Source organism: Candoia aspera, chromosome 2, assembly GCF_035149785.1.
Source record: "Candoia aspera isolate rCanAsp1 chromosome 2, rCanAsp1.hap2, whole genome shotgun sequence".
Classification (NCBI taxonomy): domain Eukaryota; kingdom Metazoa; phylum Chordata; class Lepidosauria; order Squamata; family Boidae; genus Candoia; species Candoia aspera.
In genome coordinates this window covers 16,495,043-16,515,611 of record NC_086154.1, presented here as the reverse complement: position 1 = coordinate 16,515,611, position 20,569 = coordinate 16,495,043, and the positions used below count along the sequence as shown (strand labels likewise).

Sequence of the window (20,569 nt, the reverse complement as noted above, 5' to 3'; positions counted from 1 at the left end):
AGGCCTGAGAGATTCTTTGCTGAAGCTAAAAGCAACGGACTGGGGAGGGAGGGAGGGAAATTTTCATTAGAAGCATGGTGTGGGGAAAGAGTTACACTCCTTTTCTCCCCAATTCTGTACTTTGATAGAACTGTGACATCAGAGAATGACAAAATGAGGTACTTATACAAGGCTGGGTCACTGGACATGTTTTTCTGCATCTACTGTATGTGAACACAAAGCATAAAAGAACATGAGCTGAACCAGGCCTATGTGGGGGAAATGGCTGCAAAATGCTTTGATCTTGACCTACGCCTATCAACTCACTAGAAGCTTTATCTGACCTGTCGCTCTCCTAGCCTAACTCAAATACTCTAAGTGACATTAGTCTATTCTTAAAAAACTACATTTTCTCTTGAAAAGCAATCCTGTTTTGTATGACTTAACCTTTCTAGGATATGAGGCTCTGAACTAGACACTGAATTCTCAGGATGCATGCTGATGGCTACGTTACTGAAGAAACAAATGGCTTTTATTTCAGTCCCATCTCCGATAGAGGACTAGGGTGGTCGTGACCATCCTAACTAGCCACCATCCCTCGCCCTGTGGTGGGGACCGGATCTCCCTTCTTTTGACCGGAGGCAATCTCCTTCTCTTTTCTGTCCCACGCTTGCTGCTCTGTGGAAGTGAACAATGAGAATTCATTAGATGCCATGCTTTGCTGCTATTGCACAATAAAAGAACACAGCTGGCAACTGCTCTATAGATTACGCATCCACTTAATCTAGTATTGCCTACTCTGGTAATGGCTCTATTCCTCAGGGGAGGCCTTTCCCCTTTATTTGCTACCCGTTCCTTTAGTTGGAAACACCAGTAGTTAAATCTGGGACTTCCTATATGCAAAATATTAATTCTGCTAATGAGCTGTATTTATCTCCACAGATAGGGACGATTCCTCACACATTGCTGTAGCAGCACTGTGCATTTTATGATTCTGCGCAAAGGTGACAGCACTGTTGCAGTTTCAGCATGCTGAAAAGCTTTATTTCTTAAGAAACGCAAACAGGGTATTTGCTGAAAATAACATTTGAGTTCTTACGGAGTCAATCTCTCACAGAATGGAAATGAAGACAGCGTGTCGGCAACACCAATGTGGTGTCTGAGACTGTCAGCAGACAGAGAAAGATCTTTGGTGGCACTGTCTCTGTCCTCTTTGTCAAATTAAACTTTGTTATGCAGACTATGTAAACACATGCAGATTAGTTTGATGTGCACTTTTCACATAGGTTGCAAAAAAGGGGAGAATATACTTAGCCATTTCCCAATCCTTTCGTTATGTGAACTGATTTTCATCTTTTTAAGTTTCCAGGACTTCCTCATGTAAGGAAGCTCCAACATTGTTAAAACCTCTCCCATTGATGTGTGCCCTCCTCCAGCTGCTTTCATCACGTTGGAAGCCCAAATCCCACGTGGTCTGACTATCGACCTAAAGCCACATGAGGGCAGTAGGGCACAGAAGGAAATCTAGAAGTCCAGTCCACCTTTCTGCCTGCTCTTTGCTTCACCAACTGCTAATGGAAGGTCACTTCCTTCTGCTTCCTCCCAAGATAGATATCGACAGAGATGCTCTTTGATCTCATGGTAGGAAGTAGTGACATAGGGACTGGGCTTTGCCTATCCCTGTAACGTGTTCCTTGTAGCTATTGCACATCACCTCTCTGTAATTGTTGTAATATCTGCTTCACTAATGGTTACATGCACACACAGAATCATTTAATCTCCAGCACGCAGCACTTCAAGCGTGCGTAAAGGGACCAACGTGATCAGGAAGTACATCCTCATTCTTCTGTTCTTTCCAAAAGTGAATCTAGGGAGCTCAGCTTTGGAAGCAAAAACAAGTTTGCATGATGCTGGTCAGCCAAGCTTCTTAACCGTCCGCTATGACAGTGTTTCTCAACCTTAGCAACTTCAAGCTATGTGGACTTCAACTCCCAGAATTCCCCAGCCAGCCATGCTGGCTAGGGAATTCTGGGAGTTGAAGGCCACACATCTTAAAGTGGCCACGGGTGAGAAACACTGCCCTACGGTATAATCTATAACCCTTTAGCATTTTTATTTTTAAAGAACGTAAGAAAGCCTAATGGTACAAATATAAATTAGTACTTTAAAAATAAAGGCAAACAGCTGATATCAGATATAGCCTGAGGAGGGACAGAGATGATAATCAGATCACTGTCAGAATCACTGACCGTGCATCGATTTAAAAACAGCAAAGATCAAAGAAAGCTGATGCAATCAATGAGGCAAAATGCTCTTTTCTGCACGTTCGTATAAACAAACAAGGAATGCCTCCATTTGTCTACAAATAAAGACTGATTACTGATCACTACCTCTGTGCTTCAGGACTACACCTACAAAAAAAGTCTCTAATTTTCTACCTACTGCGGTTCACAGTGAAGGAGTCACTTGTTCCTTGCAGCTCCTGGATAATTTCCTGAAGGAGGTCAAAGCTGTGGAAACGTGAATAAACAAATTTTAAATACAGTTCCATGGTTTAGAAACTAGGGAAATATACGGTAGACTAAAACTGAGGTATATATTTAGCTTACAAATGCCTCCAATGTGTAGTTGCTAACTAGTCAAGTGAGAAAGAGGCAGTTCCACAGGACTCCTAGTTAGGCACTGTTCAGAATTTTCACCGATGTTTGAAGACATAGAAAATGAGAAGTAAAAATTTCCAGATTTTTAGAAAAGATTACTTAGTCCTGAAAAAGAGGAAGGTGTGCGAAAGAAACTCAACATAACTCCACTTGGATTTTGCTTAGTATAAGATGGAGCAGAGAGGAACTGGGATGGGCTTTAAAGATTCTGTGGTTCTACCCTACAATAATCAAGAGCATTCGTGGAACCCCTTCTGTGCCTTCTTGCCTACCCCGAAGGGCTGACATTTATAGACAATTCCCGTGCGGTAAGAAGTTTCAGGGATTACAGCAATAATCAAAGCTTCAGCGTCTTCGGTAAGAAGCCGTTTGTTCTTGTGACGTAGTGCTTACTGACTTAGGTACAGGCTGAGCTTACGAGGATTGATAGCAAGAGCATTCCATTCCATCCCCATTTCAAGCAGATTTCAAGCAGAATTCAGTGTGCATATACAGGAAACAGAGTAAGTTCTCTGCCTTCTGTTTAAACTCAGTCCCTATACAGCCCCGTTTCCTCCTATGCACACATATTTCATTTTCTTTGTCCTTTGTCAAAATTTAGGGATATTTCTTTGAGCATTTATACACAATTTCTGTGGGTAACTTAACTTTCAGATTTGCAGAATTGAACAGAGATCAGAACAAGCCTCAAACCTGGAACAATATAATCTGAAAGCCAACGGCCAGTTCTCTTTATATTGCAGGAAAATGTGATTGTGACATCTCTTACTTACGTCTCTGTGTTACAAAAAGGTCTTTCTGTGTTGCTCTCCAACCTCTGGTAAATCTTTGGTAAGGCAGGATTTTGCTGTGGGCAAGACTGTTTGAGGTTAGTATCACCAAACAATATAGCAAGGTAAGTTTTTGTTTTATTTTATTTAAAAATACCTGTTTTTTTCTTCTGGCTTGAGCTGATAAATCAATAAGGTTTTGCAGGGAGTTCTGGGTGTTATCTTTGCATTTTTCTGAGTGGAGACAGATGCTGGTTAGTAGCAATCTAAAGGATATTAGTTACAGGTAGTCCTTGCTTAACGTCCAAAAAAATGGTGGCAGAAGATTGCAATGCTGCCTGGGTGGCATAACCATGATGTGCTTCCATGGACATTTTGGCATCAAAAACCACTCCAAGGTGTTTATAGATATGAACCCACTCAACCTTATTCTCCCTTATAATCCAAGTTTTCTGTTTGGCTTTATTTCCTGAAGGCCAAGATTTTGGATTATTGAACCTGTTTTCCTTGCTATGGAGTATGATATATTTCACTGCTCTTTTAAGCCCAACTGAAGTTTGGGATACAATGGCAGTAAATTGATTTTAGTAATTCTGTATGCATGAAGAAGCTCTAGAACTACGAAGATTATCCTTTTCCTAAAATTATCAGCCAGGATCAACTTCCCCACTACTGATACGTAGCTGCCTCCTTCTGAAATTCCTTTTCAAAACATTTCCACTTACACAGCAAATCTTCCATGGCTTCTGTGGTTTGATTTTCTAAAAATGTATCATTTTCTTGACACATCTAATGTTTTATTTTATTTTAAATTTGCCCCGACCTCAATTGCCTTCCAGAAGCTGATTAAGGGGGAACTCTCCCAGATAGTCTTTTTTATGGATGCTATTTGTTTTTGATTATTTCTTACTGTATATCATTTATGTTCTAATACTTTTACAATGGGTGTTTTATGTTTTTTAATTGTGTTGTATACCACCAAGGGTCTTTTGACTGTAGTCTTAGAAAAAATTTAATAAATCAAAAAATATAGTACAGCACATATGGATTTGGAATTACATAAAATGCTGTACTGTTTCCTTTATGGATTTTTTTTCCAGATAATCTTCTTTTCACCATGAGTCCAGCTGCAATTGTCTGTATTAGCACTGGTCAAATACAGCAAGTTTTTTTCCCCTTTGGAATAGGAGAAGATTGAGATAGTCTTATTTCCCAGGATTTGGAAAACTGAAGATGCATGCAAGAACACTGGAGTACATGAGTCCTCTGGAAGTTGGAAATCGGCAAAAAAAAATCTGAAAAGGCTGCTGAAAATGCTTATACTACCATGATGGTTGCCAAAGGAAAGATTCATACAACATCAGTTTCAGGAATTGCATTCAGTGCTGAACAATATGCAGCGGGGTCGTGTATTGCTGGCACACAGATTACAAGTAATAAATGATCTATCTGGAAAGGGTCAAAGCTCTTACAGTACTTTTAATGTACACAAGAAGGAACATCTTCAGTCACTGTTAAATACATAGTCTTTCCCAGTGTTAGCACTTACCCACCACCACCCGCTTAGGCAGGGCTCCCTCGCTGTGACTGGTTTGACCTGGTGCTCCTTGCTGGGTGACAAATGACTCCAACATATGGATGCCAGATGCAAAACGTTTCTCGAGATTTTCTAAGGATGCTTGGGCCTTTGCCAACAGACAGGCTGAATCCTGTAGGCTGTTCACAAATGTCTCCTCCTGGCTGGCAACAGTGTTTCCCTGAAGAATAAAGAAAACTGTGAGGAAAGTCCAGGTGGGTAACATGGAAAAAGGATTAAGGAGTATTTGGTTTGTGGAAAATCATCAGAAAATGCAGATCAGGACTGAAAAAAATGCTTGGGGTGTGTGTGTGTTAAGGGCAACACAATTCAGCACTAGCAGACAGACACATTCACACTACGGTTTCTGAAGCAGATTCACACTGAAAGGGGAGTGAAGGCTCATGGTGTGGGAAACTTTGGATTAGAAGAGTGGCTCACTTGAGAAGTGGTGAAACACTGTTTAAGACTCTTGGAGATTTGGGTGTGGAGCAGTGTGTAAATCCTACCAGGGCTACAACTTTTAATCATTACCTTTATTGATTTAAATGCTTTAAAGTCAAGTAAAAAGAAATTCACAATCAATGCACTACATATGTGGCATTGTGCACTGAAGTGTGAATGTGCTTGTTCATGGCACGCAGTGCAGCCTTCATGTAAAAAGGTTGCTCGTCTCGCCCCATCTGGTATCCTCCATGTTTTGGACTATAATTCCCATAACTGTGTGAACAGAAAGAGCTGGGCATTATTACTGTAAACATCCAAAGGGCCCTGGGCTTAATCAACGAGCTCATTTGAGTCACTGAATGAGTTCTCATTAATCAGGTGAAAACTCTAAATATAACTTATATCCAGTATTAGATCCAGACTGAATAACATGGGCCATATAAACAGCATCCATAAAACCATATAAGTGTGTTTGTGGAAGGGAAGAGCCGTGTGTACATGTTGGAAGGGGAAAGGTTTGGGAATATAGAAATAGTTTGGAGCAGAATTAACGTGAAATTTAGGAGTAACACATAATCGGAAAAGACTGAAACACCACTAGGACTAAAGAATAAGCAACAATAGGCGTGGCAACATGGATGCTAACTGAGGCAGGGTGAGCACGGGAAGTGTCAAGGTGGAGCATTTCCTCCTGCCATTTGTACTCAGGGAGTTACAGATCAAGACTAAAAAGGCTTCAAGCCTGACCAAGCCATACCAGGTCTGCTGACGTTCCAGTGTTGTCAGACTCGGTCTTCTCCTCTTCACTATTCCCTTGTTCCCATGGGCTGTCAGAGTTCAACTTAGGGTTTTGCTGTTCCACAGATTTGCTAGGGACACCTGCCTGCTGACTGCTGTATTTCTATAAGAAAAAAAAATACAGAACACTGTGAAAGTTCGTGCTCTTCAGTGGATGGAACGGAGTCTAATGTGAATTGTCCCTTCCACTTCTTTCCTAAACAGGGGTATCCTGTTCTATGGAAGACAGTTTGTACCTTTACTCCAGTACGTGAGGTTGTGTGCCTCTCAGTGCCAATGGCTAGAAACGTGAGGGGAAGAGCATTATTCTCCTCCTCCTCCTTTCTTGTAGTTTGCTGTAGACTTCTAACTGGGAATAGAATTCTGGTCAGGCCTTTGGCTTAATCCGGTTCAGCTTTCTCTATATTCCTAATATACTCCAGTGAATGCTAATTAAAGGCAATAAATAAACAAATGCAAGGAACCATTCAGATGAACAATGATTCATACAATGATCCTGTTTGAGTATGAAAGTCCCTACGGTACCTTCCTTGTGATAAACGTTTTGAGAGACAGCTCTTTTTATAGATGGAGATGGTCGAATCTCCCAACATCAGGACCAGATGCCATATGGCAGCACCCTTCCTGTTCTAGCTAGTGTGAGTGCATGTGTGTTTGCGTAACTTCTCCATTTAAAATCTGATACAAAATGGACTGTATCTGACTGTGTTGCCCAAGCATTCAAGGGTCTAGTTCAGTGTTTCCCAGCCATGCCAATTTTAAGATGTTTGGACTTCAACATACTGAAGTCAAAGAGTTGAAGTCCATGCATCCTGAAGTTGCCGTGCTTGGGAAGCACTGGTCTGCTTGCTATTGCAGCCAAATTCAAACTACTGTAGAAGGAGGTTTTCCCCACAAACAGGCAAATGCTGTTACATGGGATAGGGATTATGTTGTGCCAGGATACGTCCCTCCCCAGAAGGAAAAAGGAGGAAGTTTGTTTAAAGCCCCTTGAATCCAACCTCCTACCTGTCCCTGACTCAGCGTCTGGCTCCCAGGATGAGCACTAAATGTGCTTTGCTCTGCACTCCTGCTGCTGGACTCCACCTCAAAGTACGGTGGTTCTGGAAAGGACAACAGAGGTAAAACCAGAGTACAGAAAGCTGAGTTCTTTCAGCTCCTTCCTATATCAAAATAAATTTATAAATTTATTTTGCTATTTCATACTGTTATGCATTAACTCCAATCTCACCTGTTAGTTATCCTGTGTCTCTCCATTCTTCTTCCTGCCTATGATTTTCCATTTCCTTTTTCCAATTAATATTATTGTTCCAATTAAAATTATTGCCATTATTACCCAAATACTTCTTAGCATAAAAATATTTTTGCAATTCTTATTTCACATTAAGCCAGGGTTTCTCAACCAGGGTTCTGAGAGAGGTCACTAGGAGTTCCCTGGGAGATCATGATTTATTGAAAAAATTATTTCAAACTCAGGAAACTTCACATTAAAGAGGTAAGTTGCATTCATTATTTTTAGTCTAAGAACACTGTTAATGCATATATGCAGGCCTATCCATGAAACAAACATAATAACTTTGTAAATTCTGGCCTATATTTGAGCCTGAATGTGCAGAGGTCCCCCGAGGCCTGAAAACTATTTCAAGGGGTCCTCCAGGGTCAAAAGTTTGAGAAAGGCTGCATTAAGCTATAAGAGATTATTTCTTGCAAGCTGCATAACTATTCATTTATTCATTTTGAGTTTACTTCTACCAAGAGCTGTTCTATAAATCAGATTTTGAAAAGTATAGTTTGTTCCTGAATTGAGTCCAATTTACCTTAGCATGGTGTGCAAAAAGGTGCAGTTTGCCTATAATCTCCTGAATTAGTCTTTAGGGTTATTTTCTGAGTCAGTCCAAACTTCTACATGGGTGCGAGACTAGAGCAGCAAAATGGAGGGAGAACAAGCCAAGAGCAGGTCAGAGCAGGGGTATCCACAGGATCTTGTGTCTTTCATCAGAACAAAAGTGGCATCACGTCATCGGCTCTTCCCCTTTCGTACGTGCGTGCAATATCAGTAAGCACCCACGAAAGGGGTAAGTCTTACGCTGTGATGCTGCTTTCGTCATCCTGTCCTCTGCTTTGCCACTGGACCAAAGAAGCAATGGCTGTTTTGCTCAGCTATAAGACAGATTCTGGTCTGTTTCTGGGTTATTCAACAAATTGTGGGTAAAATAAAATATAGGTTAATGTTATATGTGAACTCATCTGGTGAGTTACTTAAAATTCATATCTGAGTACAGATTTGAACATGCATTCTCAAATCTAGCATTTGCTTAGCCTTGGCCTCTGGATCTACACTGGAATCCGTGAAGCTAAACCCTTTTGCATCTTGTAATCCTACTACCTGGCATGAGACTGACCTTCAGGAATGATGGGGACCGAGTCCTGATCAGACTCCGTTTGTCCTGCCCACCTGCCAAGCTTCTTTGGACATGATGTTGCTGACGAAAGCAAAGGAAAATCCCCTGCAGCACCCTGAAAAGTAATACTCCTTGTGATTTTTATCCTGATCAATAAAGGTTAAAAATAGATGCAACGGTGTCTTGCTCATTCCTTAAGAAAAAGCTTAAATGCTGCATATGATGAAAGGGTTTCAATAAGCCAGATGTGCTTTGAATTAGGTCTTCCCCCACTTTTAGCTAATTAAGGTACAAATATGCCCTGGCAACATATTTTTTGTGCCATGTCCTGTGGTACCGTCTTCATGTCCCAACCTGGGAAACCACACTTACACTGCCCTTGGCTGTACCAGTGTTAATTTTCTTCCCCTTAAGCTGACAGCATCTGAAAGTCACAGTGAAGGTATAATTTGCAACACTTCTCCATCAACTGTCAGAGATGGCTGGGTCACCAGCAGCGAGTGGAATCAGAGGCTCTTTTGGGCTAATGTGTGTAGATCTCCTCTCCTCTGGGCCCCAATCAGTCTCACCTGCCAACCTTCTGCTGCTCTTTCATTAAGCAGCTGGACCCAACAGCCTTGAAGACACTGCAAATCAGTATGAAGCCCTGGGCAGGAGGCTGTAGGAGTTGGGGCACGGGTAGTGACTTCATTCCCTCCTGCCAAGGAGGTGGCCCAGAAAGAAAGAGGCTTCTGGAAGTGAACAACTGGCTACATAGATGGTGCCAAAAGGAACAGTTGGGATTCTTTGGTAATGGGACATGTTTCTGAGATGAGAGACTCCGGATAAGACTTAGGCTACATCTCAGAAGATGTGGAAAGAACATGTTTGAAGGATCTGAATATGTCTTCCTCATTGACTTCAGGTTTCTTGATCAGTTGATGAGGTTTGGCAAGTATGTGGGAGTGAGAAATGGGTGCATGTGTGCTTAAGCAAAGCCTTGCTATATTGTAATCAGTAAAGTCAGGAGTTAACAAAGAATTGTGTGCTGCCCATCATTTAGTGTGAGTCACTTGCCTGTTCAAGATCCCAGAAGTGTTGATATCTCACTGAAAGGTATGTAAGTGTGTTTTTTGCATAACCTGCTGGCCACTGACCAAGGCTATGTCTCCAGCAAGCTCAAGACACCCGTGGCTGGCCATTCCCAACCATGGAGCATTACAAGTGGGGAGAGCTGGTAACTTGTGCCTCAATAGGCAGGCAGTCCAAAAAAGACTCATTGAGATATAACATTTTATTTTAAACTTTAGTTTAAGTTGTAACATCAGCTTGGGTTACCCAGGAATAGGTTGTGGGGGGGGGGTACAGAAAGGAGCTTTGAGATGATGGACAAAGTCCTACAGCCAGATCTGCCCCATTTCTAATGCGGTGCCATGGATGAGAGATATTTCTTCCACCAGTTGGTGACATGTAGGAGGATATGAAAGAGGAGAATGCAACCAACTTTTCCTCTTGAATGTTGTAGATGAAAAATCAGGACAGCAACATTTAGTAGTGAGTCAAAACAGAGGCAAAGAGACAAGTTAGCAACTAGCAATGGGGGCAGTAAATTTCATGCCAGTTTTCTGCCAACTCAGGGATGAGTGGGCCCCAGTGGGGAAAGGCCCGCAGTTTCATTGGTTCTATAGATAACAGGATTAGGAGCAACTCAGAATTTAAGCAGCTGAGCTCCTCACCTGTTGGGCTCCCCGCAGTAAGTAGCGTAAGTCAGGGAAAGTGCCTCTCCGGTCACGTTCTTTCAAAGCAGTACCACTTTTGACCACCTCATAAAATGGCTCAGGGACACGGGCATCAGTTAAGAGAGACTGTCCTCCCTCCATGTTTTCTCTCACGTTGAGGCCATCCGATCCAAACCAAGGAATTTCCCCTGAAAATATGCATTGCTTGATACGTAAGATTATAAATCAATAGCTTAGGAAGACTACTGAATCTAGCCTAATTCTTTTGGTCACAACAGCATACTACTAGCTGTTATTACTATGGTTGTGCACACTTCAAAAATAATTTGGAAGACCCTTTAAGGAATTATTTAAGCAGCATAATTCTAATGCAGTTCTTACAGCAGCATCTTTTTCCAAGCTCATGTGCATTTATTTGCTTTTATGAATAGCAGATAACACACTTTTTCTGAATAATTTAAAAAGCATGCAGATCCTAATTATGACAAAGATCTCATTGTTTTGGTTATCATTAATAAATAATCCAATAGTAGAGACCATATCTTGAAAAACTAATTGAAGTGCCCTAACCTCAAAAAATTGTACCAAATAAAGAAGATACCTCCATAGAAAGAAGGCAGCAAGGACAAAAAAGATCAAAGGGTCATCAAATTCTAGCCCATAGGCCTGTTTCCAACTGGATATTTTAGAGCTTGTTTGTACATGCTGAAACTGGATCTAAAAATCCAAACATAGTCATACAGAGTATGGCATGCCTAATTTAAATATAATTAACCCCAACAGCCATATTTTAAACATAAATAAGGCTGAAACCAATGTGATCTTTCCAGAAATGAAAGCATTTTTAACTGATGGCATTTTTTGTAATACGTTCACATAAGTTACTCGCAGCAAATTTGTTCTGCACAACTCACGGACAACTGATTAGTTCATTCTACCTGTGGTTTTTGCTTACACCAGAAACTGACCTGTGAAGATTTCCTGAATGACTGTGCAGAAGCTGTAGAAGTCAGAATTCACGGAGGCTGGTCGGTCTCTTATGACTTCCAAGGGTAACCAGTTGTAGAGAGGCGGAGGTGGTGGGCTAGGCCAGGTTAAACAGACTTTCTCTCTCCTGAAACAGGACCCACTCAGTCAAGATTCCTGCAGAACCCTATCAGAACTGCCACAACTGCAGTTTCTTCAACTAACCTCTGTTGCGTATACTCAAGGTTACTGAGCTTGGCAAGACCAGGTCTCACTAGCTGTATCGCATGGGAGGTCACAGCCCGATGGACATATCCTCGAGAATGCAGGAACAAAAGGGCTTCAGAGACTTGCAGGAGCAGATGCACTGTTGCTGAGGATGCTGGAGAGCTAGGATTCTGCAGTGAAGGTAAGAAGGAAAGCATGTGCTTTTGGATAGCCAAGAGAGCAGCCCACCGTCTTGACTGCCCCACTTACCTCACAGTGCAAGGCATAGTACAGGGAACACATTTCTACTCTTTCAAAGACAAGCTGGATATTTTGTAGATCTATGGATGGACTCACAGCTAAGAGAAGCAGGAGATGGGGATGACGAAGTTGGCTACAGGAAACACAAGAATCATGTTAAATCATGCATCTGCAATGAATGCCTACACAGATCACATCTCTTGATTGTAATCAGAAAAACCAGGATAAATCATATAAATATATCCTTCTTTGATCCATCATATTCCTGATGCTTGTGAACTGGAATTACCTGCAGTATTCTTGTTCAGCTAGGAGCAAGTCCATGGTGCGACGCACTTTACTGCAGTTGGGGTGTGCTTCTGACTTTGTGCTTCTCACAGTAACCAACTGTCCATTCCACAGCAAGCTAGAAACAGAGGTCATCATGAAAGAATTGGAGTTAGATTCCAATCTTTTTTCCACAAAATTCTGAAATGAAGAGTTAGAATCATAACTCATCAATTGACTTTCTTTGCAAGCCATCCCTTCCACCTTCCTCCAGACTACCAAACTATGCATTCCTGTTTATGCAGAGTTGCTGTATATTGGCTTTGTTTTCCTTTGTATTTAGATGCACATATATTTTTACTCTGCCCCTTGGAATTCCTGGGTAACGTCAAGGTTTGCAAACAATATTTTGAACATAAATGAGATGGAAAATATTAAAGATGAACCATGGAAATACATGATGATATAAGTCACCACTTCAGTATCAAGGTTCATTATTAATTCAGGTGAAGACTTTCACTGCGTGTAACTACCTCCTTTGAACTGGGCCTTCCAAGTTATTGTAAGATCATATATCATTATTTCTAACAGAGACAAAGTGTGGGAAGGGACAAGCCACAAGGGACAAGGACATATCAACTCAAACTATTCTTATAGTTTTACTTCCTCATGAGTGTGAATGGTCCATTCTGATAACTCCAATCTGCTTCTCCTTGACCTCTGATCAGTTCATTATTATCTGCAATGGATATGAAGGCAGCCATCCGTGGCTGCTCGTATCTACTCGGATAGAGCTGGAAAAAAAAATGAATGAGTTAAGTATGCAGAGAATACAGCATGTGCCCTTCCTACTACACTGAAATACGCTGTTCAGAGAAATTCCCTTACATGTCCATATCCAACAGATGGCTTCTTCATATTTCCAAACATCTGGGGACAGTCCAGATACCTACAAGAGGGGTGGGAGGATTCTTTTAAGGCACATTCTTTTGAACTTTCAATATAAGAGAAGGAGACGGAGAGTTTCTCTCGCTGACAAGAAAAGCATCTGCAATGTGCAATCTATTTTCAGTCTCTACAACCTCTACTAGATTACAGAAATGCTTTAGGATTTCAGTTAATTGGAACTCTATATTTCACATTATTTTGATTGAATAAAGGAGACTGTATCGTTACCATGGTGTGGATTGTTCTGAAAAGTAACTAGAAAGGAATGGTATCTATTATAATAGTCCTTATGAGGGCTGGGCATGCTTTGAAAATGACATGGAGCAAGTACTTCAGTCCTCATGCAAGTACCACACCAGTCTGCTACTGGAGTGGCAGGACTGAGTCCTTAAAGTGAAAGTTTGGAAGGGACACTTCTCATCTCCCAGAAGATCTCAAGGCCTACTACTCTAGCTCCACCTCTTCCCTTTTGGGGTAACAACTAGGTACTTCTTGCTGCCACTTCCTATCTTCCAGGGGGATACCTTTATCTGGCACCCTCCTCCCTTACCCCAGCATGTGAGAGAGTAAGGGCTTCCACAGTTTGTGTGCCTTACTGACAAGTAAAAAAAAAAAAGATTTAAAAGGAAATACAGTACTGCCTTCTGGTTCTGTAGTATTGAGGTGCATGACTAGGGAAATCAATCCCTCTTCCTCTGCCCCCCTCTTTTTTGCCAAGAGGCAGTGCAATCTCACAAGAGGTAAACAGAATCAAACTTTATTAAAAATAAGAAAAGATAAAAAGTAAATATTCTTTTAACTTCAAGTGGTCATTTGCAGAAAAATCAATGGCGGAGGAGATAAAAACAGAGCTGTGAAAATCCCATAGCATTAAAAAAAACCCTCAAATGCAAAAATACAGAAGAAACATAAGACTCTGAGGAGACGATGTCGTTTGTCTGTTACTTAAGACACAATCAATGAGCTTGCACCAGAGACAATAAAGTACACTTAAACACACCGAATCAGAATAAAAGGAATCTTTATGCAAATTTTCTCACTAAACATCTTAACCTATCTTTTCAGAGCTGAATGGATTTCTTGAAGCAAAAGTTTTGTCTTCGCTTTTTTAGACTAATTCAGTTTCTTCTAGATTGCAGCCTTTTATCAATAGCTCAGGAGCAATGTCTGAAGGTCTGAAATACTTTTTCAGATCGTTTTCTAAGTGCCCTTAACTGCCCTAAGCCCCTGTTCAAATTGTTCACACTTGAAAGAAATCTTGCCTTTACAACTGCCTAACATTAATGAATAACCAAATAACTAAATAAACATCACCAGGATATAATTCTTTATTGTGACCAAATGAAGGGAGATGACACTGAATAATGTTCTGGGGGCTTTTTGGTTTGTTTTTTTGTTTTGCAACAACATGAAGTTTCCCAAACTTCAGTTTTTACAGAAATGGTCACAGGTGATTTATGGGATGGTAATTTCCAGCATGTGCTATCATGACATGCTGTTCTTGTTTCTTTCGTAAGTGTAGATAAAAATATACATTTACTAGGACATATTATATAAGAGAACTGTATATTCGGTCAGCTCACTCAAAACATGCTTTTCGTTATATAATCTTCTGCTTTAAGAGGTTTGGGTTAAGACTGAGCGAGATTAAAGTTACCAGAAGGAGGTAGATAAGAGTGATGTGAAAGAGGAACGCAAACTGCGTGAAGATGTTCCTAGAGTTTTTGAGTACAGTGACTGGTCACCATGTTGCACCTGTGCTGCCATCTGGGCACAGTACTGTTGTATGATGTCCATGACCTGGAAGCGACAGAAAGACAGAGGACGTTGTTCAACAAAAACCTTGTATATACAGGTAGTCCTTGCTTAATGACTATTAGTTTAATGATAGTCCGAAGTTACAACAGCCTTGGGAAAAGTGCTTTATGACCTGTACTCAGCCTTACGACTGTTCCAAAATATCATACCATCCCTGCAGTTACATGATCACAATTTGGGCACTTGGCAGCTGGCTCATATTTACAACCAGTTGCAGCGTCCTGCGGTCACGTGATCACGATTTGCAACCTTTTTTGCCAGTTTCTGTCAAAAAAAGTCCACTGGGGAAGCTGGATTCACTTAACAACTGCGGCGATTCGCTTAATGACTATCGTAAAAATAGCCGTAAAATCGGTCCGGTCACGTGGTAACTCACTTAACAACCACACCACTTAACCAGTTTCCTGATCCCTATTGTGGTTGTTAAGTGAGGACTACCTGTAATTAATAGCCTTGTATCATAAACTACATGCATGCAGCTAAGTGACTGGATTGTTAGGGGAAGAGCACTGCTCCCACCTTTGCATCCAGCATGGAAGCCAACAGGGCCACCAGAATATATAACTGTCTTCCTCCACAATTTATAAAAGCAGTGAACTTTCAAACACAGAAGGAACTCTCCATTGCTCCTTGATTAGTCACTATTAGGTGAGTATCTTTTGTTTTTCTAGCAGGCTGATACATTTCATAGAATTGCATCCCTATCAGCCTTATGAACTTTGTACCTTTGCATTTTGTTCATTTCCAGCTTGCTGGGCCCAGTCCTTAGGAGTCCGACCCTTTTGATCATGTAGCCTTAAATCACCGCCCACTTGCAGGATACTGTTGAGAAGTCTTGGGTGACCAGAAAATGCAGCTGCATGGACTGGGGTGCTACCATCATAACAACGACTGGGATCCATTGAATAGAAAGAGAATGAAGTGGGGTTAGAATATCAACAACAGGAAACCACTAAGTTCAAACAGATCTAACTTGTGGTAAGCGTGCTGTTTACCAAGTTTGTCAGTGCTCATGGGTTCCTGCTGATTCAACAGGAGTTGGCATGCTGGCAGTTTGGCCTTAGTGGCTTCTTATGCTAAGGCATCTTTTGTATCATGGAAATCTGGTAAAAACCCCTAGGGCTGTGCAGAGATCAGGATTTGAAGAACAAAATGTGTTTGGGGTTGTGAATGAGAACACACATATAGCACCTACTGGGAACACCTTAAGACAGATGCATCTTTTCCTGGGATTGTGCATCAGCTACAGATTACTAGACTTGTGTAATCTGATTTACAACTGGCATATATTCAATCTGAGAGCCAGTTTGGTGTAGTGGTTAAGGCATCAGGCTAGAAATCAGGAAACCATGAGTTCTAGTTCTGCCTTAGGTTCAAAGCCAGCTGGGTGACCTTGGGCCAGTCCCCCTCTCTCAGCCCTAGGAAGGAGGCAATGGCAAACCACTTCTGAAATCTTGCCAGGAAAACTACAGGGACTAATCCAGGCAGTCACCAGGAGTCAACACTGACTTGAGGACGTTAATATAAAAACAATATTTTCATCTGTTAGTTTTATTGTTTGAATTATAGAATTGCCTTGTGATCTAACCCTGTAATTGATACAAAGTTAGATCATCAACTGATAGCTATTCAGTCAGTGTTTGAAAACCTCCATTAAGATAGCTACCATTCTATAACATAAATCCATTAGATGTAATCCTGTCTTTGGGACAGCATGAACAAGTCTTCACTCTCATCCCCTTAAAACCCTTCAGGAACTTGAAAGTGCTACCATGTGGATACCTTCTCCAACAAATTTGGTGTGTTACTTGGAAGGAGAAAGAGGATATCTCCACATCAAAGCTAGGCCATTTCTAGTCATTATTATATCTGGACTGTAGCTGCAAAGCTGAGGAATGCATGAATGGTAGAATTGTTCCTAAAGAAATGAACATCTGTAGACATCTGAGACAATGCATGCATTGGGATGCTTACAATATATTTCTATTTTAGAAGACGCTGCATTGTCAGATAGGCTGCGAAAGGATAACTAATATTGAACTTGCTTCTCTAGGAATTCTGTATCACTCACTGATTAGGATTAGCACCAAAGCGCAGAAATAGCCGAACTACAGGAGCATGTCCCAGTAGGGCACCAATGTATAAACCAGTCTGTCCAGCCGCATTGTGGCTGTCAACATCCACACCTAAAGAAAGAAGCATATACTTTGAATAGTAGCAAAAGTTTTTTCTGAAGGCATGTCCACTGGAGTTGGGCGGCCAGTAAATTATTAACGACAATAACAACAAAGTAAAATTATATGCATCAAAATGAGCTGATTCAACTTCAGCTATAACTAAATTTCCTGTCCTATATTAGAAGTATGGAATAAAAAGTAAGATCTAAATTTTGCTGCTGATATCCCCTCTTTTCATCACACAGACGATGCCCAGCTAGTGTTGCAAAAGGGCAGCCATTGTTGCAATGTAACCCACATGACAGACCTGATGAACTTTACCTCTCTTCAGTAATATCTTGGCTTTATTGCTCTTGCCCTCAGCAGCGTGCCGGAGTAACTGCCCTTCCAGAGATTCAGGTTCAGTAAAGTAACCTAGGCTTACAGGACAGTTTGGTGAGAGCGCTGGCACCTTTGGCATCACACTAAAAAAAAGCAATTTTGAAAAAGAGTAGAGATTAGAGAGATGAAAGCAGAAAATATACTGAACAAGAATAATTGTGGGGCTCAGCATAACTACCAGGACTAGAATTTGAGTAAAGAAATTGTAACTATTTTATAAGAACTTTAAACAATGGAAAAAAAGTTCTGCAGAAAAAGTAAACTTTAAAAAAATATATCATTAGCAACTGTGTTTATAGTACTCTGGTGTAAATAAGACTGCTATTTCAAAACAAAACAAAACAAAACATTCTAAAGAGTTAAAAAAGATATAAATTTTGTGCAAAATAGTATCTTATACCCATTTTCTGAATACTGAAAGAAAAATCTCAGAGGAGTGTGTTCCATAGCCTGGGAGCAATTCAGTTACAGGTAGTTCTCACTTAACGACCAGAAATGGGACTGGCAACTCCATTACTAAGTGATGTGGTCATAAAGTGAGACATCATGTGACCGCAATGGATTTATGACCTCACTTCCACTGCAGTCGTTAAGCGAGGCATCACATGACTTGGACTTGCAATTTTACTGCCAGCTTCTCCATTGATTCTGCTTGTTGGAAGCTGGCTGTGAGGCATGCAAATGGTGATCATGTGACCATGGGATGCTACAGCAGTCATAAATCAACTTATCCATTATTTCATTATTATACAGTTTTCCAATATATCCCCTCTCTCCTTTCTTCAGAGCTGGCAAAGCTAAGTTTCAAACTTAATTTTACTTCAAATGAGAAACTTTAACACACAAGGACATAATTTTCATAGATGCTCATTTCAGAATGCTGCAGTTATCCATGGGGCTCTGTGGAACAAACCTTGTCATCCCAGCAGCCAGAGTGTTTTGATTTAATAATCCTAGTTCATAAACTTGGTTTCTGTAATGGAATCTATTCTCAACTTTTAACATTTCTGTAGTACTACTATCTCATAGCTGAGGTTTATTCTTTTTCAAGACATTAGAGGCATGGCTCTTAGAATATATTTGAGTATCTTTTTGTGTGTATGCATTGATATTAGTTATTAACAAATAAAAAATCAGAACACAGTTTAAATGATATTATAAAACAAAACACTGCTTTTAAATTACAGACACAGGAAATACAAAACCCTTTTAAGGATCATATATTGTAAGAAAACATAGATGTGTGGATATTCAGATCTCTTTCCTCCTCCTTCCTATATGCTTAATATCTCCAAGAGGGCAGCACTATACTTTATTCATATATACTGTATATTTCAGAGTAAAACATAATTCCTATTCAAGGGACTCCAGACAACCAGTGAATTCTTGATCCCCCATCAGTAATCCCATTCATATTCATGAGTATATCCCACTGATTACAATGGGATTCCTGAGTGAATATTCATGGAATTGTGCCACTTTTATGAAAAGTCTGCTCTTGATGAATCAGTTTGCCTGAATGGCTTTGCATCTGCATAGATTGTAATCTGACCTAATAATATTTCTTTCTAAATGCAGCAGTGTGCCTAATGGTGAATTGGGTGTGCTATTGTATAGAGCAGGGTTTCTCAACCAGGGTTCTCTAGAACCCTCGGGTTCTATGAGAGGTCACTAGGCCTTCCCTGGGAGATCACGATTGATTTAAAAAATTACTTCAAATCCGGGCAACTTCACATTAAAGAAGTAAGTTGCATCCTTTATTTTTAGTTTAAGAACCCTGTTAATGCATATAGACAGGCCTACCCATGAAACCAATATAATAATTTTGTAACTTCTGGCTGTATTTGTAACTTCTCCTGTATGTGAGGCTGAATGTGCAGGGGTTCCCCCAGGCCTGAAAACTATTTCAAGGGTTCCTCCAGGGTCGAAAGGTTGAGAAAGGCAGGTACAAGGTGTTCTGTGTTGCACTGTTGTTCAAGCAAGCGTGGAGTCTCCCTACCTGTCCCCTTTACAAGGCTGAGATTACATACACTTGGTCCCACATTGCTAATGCAAGCCTATCTTGATCCTCCATCTGGAAATACCGATGGATATGGGAAACACTCTCCGCATATGCAGCTCCTTTCATTGCCTCTTACTTTCTATGTCCGGGGTGGTGGTGTTGAGCCCTGGTTTACATTAATGTCTCTTCATGCTGCAGCATTATAAACTGCTTTATGCCCTCAAATCAAGCCAGTGTGCAAAATCATAAAAATGGAGTCTAATACACTATGTCCTGAACTGTCAAGACACTGTGTAGAGCAACAAAGCAAAACTGGAGCCAACTCCAAGCAGGGCAGCAGGCAGTAAAAAGCAACGGATGGCAAGTTTTAACTAAAATATTAAATGTAAGGAATGCATGAAAAGCACCCTTGGTTTCAATTATTCTATCTACTGGGAAGAAAACAATGCCTTCATTCTGGACGTTATTCTTGCTTCTTTAAAAGAAACACCTTTCACCTCAAGGAGCTCTCCTTGGGCTAGGAAAGGCACAATGAAGAATTAGGGTGACCCTCAAAGAAACCCCCAAACCCCAATTACTTCTTTTCTTGCTTTTTCTGTTCAGAACATGATTGACGGGCAAAAAAGCGAGCGCGAAGGTGGAGGGAGGGGCCTATTCAACGGCCGCCACGCGAGCCAACCAAAGAGCGCGATGAAAGACGGGGGGTGGGACAAAGCGCGAATTGATGGAAAAGGGACGGTTTGCCAAGCGCAGGCACAGATAGTGAAAAATCCCCAAATGTCAGTTGCAGATCCCCTTCAAAGCAAGCCCCACCCATCTACCGGCAACACGGCTTTAGTGGTGGAATGCTGAGGTCGCGGGAGGACTGAACCATTCCACCTTAATAGGGAGGTCGAGGGATTTTGAATGTTTACGAATTTAAAAATAAAAGGAAATAGAAAGCAAGCATGATAGAGAAAAGGCTGTAAAGCAGTCTCTTTGCTTCCTCTGCAATTTTGTTGCTTGTATGGAATCAGCGTGGCATAGGCAAGCACTAAAATAATGTGAATTTGCCCTCTTACAGGTCGAAATGGTGTAGTCCATTTCTCCCCTTTTCTCCGTTTGATGGTTGACTGTTAGTTTATTTTGGCGGGCTGGGGGGAATCCCAGAGCACCTTACCAGAAATGTAAACAATTGTTAAACACACACAGC

General features: G+C 41.0%; 1 protein-coding gene across 1 annotated transcript; it reads right to left on the bottom strand.

Annotated features, from left to right (window-relative positions):
- Positions 1 to 250: 250 nt before the first annotated feature.
- Positions 251 to 17,452, bottom strand: LOC134492207 (inactive serine/threonine-protein kinase TEX14-like). Its single transcript, XM_063296396.1, has 19 exons — positions 17,316 to 17,452; positions 16,889 to 17,003; positions 15,543 to 15,708; positions 14,657 to 14,799; positions 12,940 to 13,000; positions 12,715 to 12,845; positions 12,074 to 12,190; positions 11,794 to 11,917; positions 11,542 to 11,714; positions 11,319 to 11,464; positions 10,348 to 10,538; positions 8,633 to 8,747; positions 7,239 to 7,333; positions 6,190 to 6,333; positions 4,959 to 5,166; positions 3,567 to 3,643; positions 3,413 to 3,486; positions 2,422 to 2,489; positions 251 to 657 (listed from the first exon to the last, which is right to left on the bottom strand). Exons 4-19 carry the CDS (start codon positions 14,794 to 14,796, stop codon positions 560 to 562), a joined length of 1,962 nt encoding a protein of 653 aa, XP_063152466.1. The 5' UTR covers positions 14,797 to 14,799; positions 15,543 to 15,708; positions 16,889 to 17,003; positions 17,316 to 17,452; the 3' UTR covers positions 251 to 559.
- Positions 17,453 to 20,569: the final 3,117 nt, after the last annotated feature.

Bases quoted from the DNA above. Each gene is read 5' to 3' on its own strand.
- LOC134492207 (XM_063296396.1), bottom strand. From the start codon at position 14,796: ATGGACATCATACAACAGTACTGTGCCCAGATGGCAGCACAGGTGCAA. The intron at 12,191-12,714 runs GTAAAACTATAA...CTCTGTTTCTAG, and splicing joins CCATTCACACTCATGAGGAA to CTTGCTGTGGAATGGACAGT. The intron at 6,334-7,238 runs GTAGGAGGTTGG...TTTTTCTTATAG, and splicing joins AGACGCTGAGTCAGGGACAG to AAATACAGCAGTCAGCAGGC.